The following is a 6,150-nucleotide window of genomic DNA, read 5'->3' as shown; positions in this document are numbered from 1 at the left end:
CCAAGTAAAGGAAGTAGTGGGAAGTTCATCCACCAAGTAAAGGAAGTAGTGGGAAGTTCATCCAGCAGAGCATCACAGGGCAATGGATGACTTACTGATGTCCAGTGTATGAATCCTGAGGAAATGAGCCAGCATCAGGACTGATACTTACAGGCAATTTAAAATGGGTATAATGGATGTATGGTATTGGAAATAAGAACAGTAGTTATTTGTTGTGAAGAAACTAAAAGAGGTAGCTGTCTGGGGTCTCGGAAGGTGCGGTACATTTAGAAGTTCTCAGGCAGTTCTGAGGACCTCCCTTTCCCACACCTGTTTATGTGGAGAAAAAAAAAAGTGTACTTTAAAATAATGATTTAAAAATCTCACTTTAAATAATGTGCATAGTAATAAGTATTTGATGAGTATGTATGTATCTATTCATTGTAATATCATATATGTAATATATTATATACAGTGGAGACTGTTGTCATTTTGCATTGTTGATATACCAAGCCCTATGTCTTATGCCTAAACTAAATTTGGATATTGGCCCTACCATGACATTAAACAATTCAAAGTAACTTAAGACATGTTCTTTGAACACAGATCATAAAGGTCTACCCTTATGATGACCTGAAACTGGGTAACCACTCTTATCTTCGTGTTTTATTTTGGAATCGAACTCATTATCCTTAAAGTACACCCGGGACCATTTTACCTTTCAGTGGTGGATGGCTCAGAGGTCACTACAAGTCCTCAGAAGACAGCATCTCAATAAGTAAGTGCCAGTGTCAAGAACTAGGGCCATTAGGTGCCAGTGTCAAGAACTAGGGCCATTAGGTGCCAGTGTCAAGAACTAGGGCCATTAGGTGCCAGTNAGTGTCAAGAACTAGGGCCATTAGGTGCCAGTGTCAAGAACTAGGGCCATTAGGTGCCAGTGTCAAGAACTAGGGCCATTAGGTGCCAGTGTCAAAAACTGGAGTCATTAGGTGAGGAATGGAACGCTTTATTTAGAACCTTTTCCTTTCAGTTACTTTTAAATATTTAAATTCCATCATGGCTGAGAAACAGAAGAATAAAAATTAATCCGTAGTAGCTTAGTATCTAAAAAGAAATGTTTAAGTAGAAGATTCCAGGGCGGTAGTGGTGCACGCCTTTAGTCCCAGCACTTGGGAGACAGAAATTTTAGAATGTAATTTACGTGTATCTCCCTGTTGCCTTATATAATACAAGTGCCTTAGTTAATTTGCTTGGCAGTCACCACAGTCCAGTTTGGGGACACTGTCCACCGTTCCTAAGTGTCTCTGTGCTTGATTGTAATTAACTGTGTGCCACCAGCAGCTCTAAGCCACCGCCACTCTGCTTCTATTGCTGCAAGTCCCCCTACCCGGTCTTCCTCCCTCTCTGGGGAAATGCACACAAATCAGAAGAGTTATACACGCAGCCTCCGTGGGTCCTTTCACAATATTTTCAAGGTCCCTTCATGCTCCATCATGAATCACTGCCACATCTCTTTTTTTGTAGAATACTATTTCTACAAAATGAACAATAGTCCACCCTTATCTTTGGAGGGTGTGAGTTACGTACAAGGACTGCTCTGCCTCAGCAACCCATCTGATGACCTAGACGGCTCCTGGACAAGGTACTTACTAGCGACAGGTATATAAGGGGATACATTGGCCGAGGGACAGTTCACCTCACAGTAGGACAGAATGAGTTTTAATCATGAGATTCAGAGCAACACTCAATTTAAAACTTACAACTTGTTTCTGAAATTTCCCATTTAATGCTTTGGGTTCATGATTAAAGTGACCAAAACCACAGACAGCAAAACCAAGAATGGAAAGCGTTTGCAATTCTGTGGAGTAAAGAAGAATGAAATCCTGTCATTTGCAAGCGCAATAGCTAGGAGCAGTAATCTAAGCGTTGACAGACACCTTTTCTCATATGTGGGGAGGAGACTGAGTTTACCTGGGGCCTGCAAGGTGGGTCCATAGATAAAGAAGCTTACTCCAAACCTCACAACTGGAGCTTGGTCCCCAAGACTCATGGTAGAAGGAACTTTTGCAAGTTCTTCTGACCTCCACATCTAATCTGCCTCTGTGTGTGCGCGTGTGTGTGTGCATGCGTGTGCGTGCACATACGCACGTGTGTGTGTGTGTGTGTGTGTGTGTGTGTGTGTACATACATTTAAATCCACCTGGATATAGAATATTGGAAGGGAAATGGTAGGGAGAGAGAGGGTAGGTCCAATTAGCGCCTGTGATGGTAGTGCAGTTTATCCATGACAGTAAGTGATGAAATAGTTTTTAATGTGTGAAACTTGGGGCTGGGGAGATGGCTGATGTAATGGTTACTCCTGGTTGTCAAGTTGACTATATCTGCAATGAACTACAATCCAGAATTGGAAGTTTACCTGTGATCCAGATCTTGAGGCTGGGAGATTCAAGTTTCTAGCCTGGATCTTAGCATGGAGATCTTGAGGCATAGTGGATATGAGTCCCAGGAGACTAAGGTAAGGAGATCTCTGAGTTCAAGATCATCTGAGACAAAGCAAGTCCCAGGTTCAGACTTTTAATCTGGGCCACACCTTCTGCTAGAGCCCTACATAAGGACACTGGAAGAAGGAAGTTTCACTCTTCTTCTCCTGCTTGCCTTGTGGGACTGAGCAACTCCTAGATCCTTAGACTTCCATTCACAGCTGACCATTGTTGGGGAGTTGGACTACACTCTGTAAGTCATCATAACAAATCGCCATACTATATAGAGACCACCCATAAGTTCTGTGACTCTAGAGAGCCCAGACTAAAATGATTGGATAGTAAGGTGCTGGCCATGGAAGTATGAGGTTCTGGGTTGGATTCCCAGAACTCATGTAGAGTCAAATCCTGCAGTGTATCTGTAACCCCAGCACCAGGGGCCAGACTGGAGGCGGAGAGAGAGGCCTCAGAAGCCTGTTGGCAGATGGCCTGATACAGGGCCATAAACAGGAGCCACAAGGAGGTGGAAGGTGAGGATTGACGGCCAAGTTTATCCTCTCACCTCCACACCTGGGCTGTGGCATGAGTGCACCCGAATTCACACATGCATACACAATTAAGAAAAAAGAAAGAAAAAAAGAAGCATAGAGCTTTCAAGTTAGGGATTTCATTTTGTGATCAGTGCAACCACAGTTAACAGGGAAGCCAGGCGCTGAACTCAAGGAATATGTGGGGAAAAAAAAAGTATTTAAAAGAACTTTAAAAAAAATTTATTTCATGTATGTGGGTACACTGTCACTGTCTCCAGACACACCAGAAGAGGGCATCAGATTCCCATTACAGATGGTTGTGAGCCACCATGTTGCTGGGGATTGAACTCAGGACCTCTGGAAGAACAGCCAGTGCTCTTAAACGCTGAGCGGTCTCTCCAGTCCCCCCTAAAAGAACATTTTTTAAGGGCAAGTTTTACTCTGGAACTCTAAGTTCATTAGTAGAGCGATTGTCTATTATGCCCAAGGCCCTGGGCTTGAGCCACAGCACTGAGAGAAGAAAGGAAATAAGGAAGAGCTGGGGTTTTGATGCTGTTGTTTGTTTTCTTTTGTTGTTTTTAAAGGATGAACAATTAAAAAAAAAAAAAAAACCAAACAGCTAGGGAACAGAAACTACCATGGAGGTGGAGTGTGGCTTCACTTTAATCCCAGTTCCCAAAGAAGAGGCAGTGGAGTCTGCCTGAGATCCGCCTGGTCTACATGGGAACTTCCGGACCAGCCAGCCAGGAATGTATAGCTAGAGCCTGTCTGGAATATTTTGTTTATTACCTGAAGACAGAGGGAGAAAAAACGATCAATACCTTTTACTTTGTAACAGAACTTTCTGCACCATTGTATTTGTTACAGTGTTTGCACTGTTTGTATTTCTGTAAATATTAATGTGTTATTTGGGCAGTGAGGGTATAAGTTATCTTGTTTTCTTTTTTAATGTGTTTTCTTGGTGTGTGTGTGTGTGTGTGTGTGTGTGACTTACCATTAATGGACCCCAGGGCCTCACACATGCTTGGTCAACACTGTACCACTGAACCATATCCCTAATCTTCTCATATTATTTTTGTTCTTTTGAGGTGGTTGCACTAAATACCCAGCTTTCCTAAGCCCACTGTGCAGCCAAGGCAGGCCTTGAGCTTGGGGTTCTCCTGCCTCAGCCTCTTAGGCTTGTTCTTTTATTTTTTCATTCACTGATCCTGTGTGGATGTGGTAGGGGTAATCACGCCACTTTGTGTGTCTCTAGGGCAAAGGACAACTCTGTCACATGAGATCCGGGGGCTCAAACTCAGGTCATCTGGCTTGGTGGCAAGTGCCCTTACCCACTGAGCCATCTTGCTGGCCCCTTTTGCATTTGTGAAAATATATAATTTTAAGAGAATTAAATACAAAATAAAATCTTTAAAACTTTTAGTGCAGGAACTAATTTACCCTAAGAACATCTTACACAAAAAGATGATTGTCAAACATTCTTTCAAAATATTTTATTCCAAGTAGAAATTCATACAGAGTGGTATATGTGGAAAGACAGATTCTGGTAAGATAATTAGGCAGAGGCTTGAGGAGCAGAGTCCTTGTATTATAAAAATAATAAAATTCAAAATAATTTTACATAAGAAACTTTAACAGTATCATTTCATGCAAAAAAACAAGATCATGCTGGTCACCAAGTAATAAAAATTAACCCCTTACAACATATATACTTAAACACACAGTTCTTATACAGTTCTCAGAAACAGCTATTTTATCCCCTAAAGAGATCATATCTTCTTACTTCTTTTTTTTTCAAAGATTTATTTATGTTATTGATATGAGCACACTGTAGCTGTCTTCAGAAACACCAGAAGAGAGGATCAGATCTCATTATGGATAGCTGTGAGCCACCATGTGGCTGCTGGGAATTGAACTCAGGACCTCTGGAAGAGCAGTCAGTGCTCTTAACTACTGAGCCATCTCTCCAGCCCTGCAAATGAACTCTTAAATGGGAGTTAATATCCACATTATGTTCACGAAGGGAGACTCTCTCGATAATGGGTCTCTGGGCAAGAGAGGGATGGTGAGGCTTAGGGAGGAGTAATTTTCAGAGTGGCAGTGAGCTCCGAAGGCCTCCTTCCTGAGAACACCTTCTCATCCAGCACCTTTCCTCAAAAGTGTACATGAGCACATGTGTGCACACACAGAGACAGACATACAGTCAAACACATGGACAGACACACCCATCAGGAAAAATAAGAATAAAAGTGGAGGTCCTGGCCTGAGCAGGTGCTGAGCACAGTCCAACCTCTGAACTTCCAACACAGGAGTCTGGAGAAGAGGTGAGTCCTGGCAGGCAAGGCTGTCCCCAGAACACAGTGACCAGCAAGAGAGAGAGGCTCCCTTCATAGAGCTCTCATTGCCCCTTGCAGTGTCACCTGCAGGAGGCTGACCCTTCCCAGATGCCACTCTTTCATCCCACAGGCTTGCCAGCTTTATTGTGCCCTTTCCTCCTGAGTGGAATCCCTGACTTCTGCCTCCAGGCACTGAAGGTGGTTGGGCTGAGCCTCTTCCTCTTGCTCCTCCTCAGAGCCAGACTCAGAGTCATCGTTGTAGAAATGAATGGTGGCTTGCACTGGGAAGCTGGCCAGCACTTTTTCTCCAGAACTCTGAAGGTATTCTTGACGCTTTGAAATGGGTAAGTAAAGTCTAATATTAAAGAAACAAATAAACCATTAGTCAACCTTAAAAAAAGGGGGGGCCCCAAGCTCCCACCAAAAGCACCTCGTTCCTTGTTCCTGTGCTTTCTGTGTATGGTGATTTTATGTTACCAGAACACAGAACTCAACATCTTCTGAGGGACTAGCTAAAACCCCACACTAATCCACGTAGACCCACCAGCAAACAGGTTAACATTAACAGGCTACAAAGACTCTGGGCTCTAATCTTAAAAGATCAGCTTTCATCAGATGGATGACCTGAGCCCTCCTGGAAGTAGATGTTCAATTCTCTGTGTGTGTGTGTGTGTCTCTCTCTGTGTCTCTCTCTTTGTGTGTGTGTGTGTGTGTCTTTATCTCTCTGTATCTCTCTTTGTCTCTCTCTGTGTCTCTGTCTCTGTCTGTCTGTCTGTCTGTCTCTCTCTCTCTCTCTCTCTCTCACACACACACACACACACACAC

At 43.2% G+C, this 6,150-nt stretch overlaps 1 protein-coding gene across 1 annotated transcript in view; it reads right to left on the bottom strand.

Annotated features, from left to right (window-relative positions):
- Positions 1-4,467: 4,467 nt before the first annotated feature.
- Ripply3 (ripply transcriptional repressor 3) overlaps positions 4,468-6,150 on the bottom strand; it is a 7,863-nt gene continuing 6,180 nt past the window's right edge. The window contains exon 4 of the mRNA XM_021210005.1: positions 4,468-5,680. Within this exon, the coding sequence (XP_021065664.1) occupies positions 5,467-5,680 (214 nt within the window). The 3' untranslated portion in view covers positions 4,468-5,466. The remainder of the gene's footprint in view (positions 5,681-6,150) is intronic.

Source organism: Mus pahari, chromosome 12 (genome assembly GCF_900095145.1).
Source record: "Mus pahari chromosome 12, PAHARI_EIJ_v1.1, whole genome shotgun sequence".
NCBI classification, from domain to species: Eukaryota; Metazoa; Chordata; class Mammalia; order Rodentia; family Muridae; genus Mus; species Mus pahari.
The sequence above is the reverse complement of the archived record's forward strand: the minus strand, read 5'-3'. Positions and strand labels throughout refer to the sequence as shown.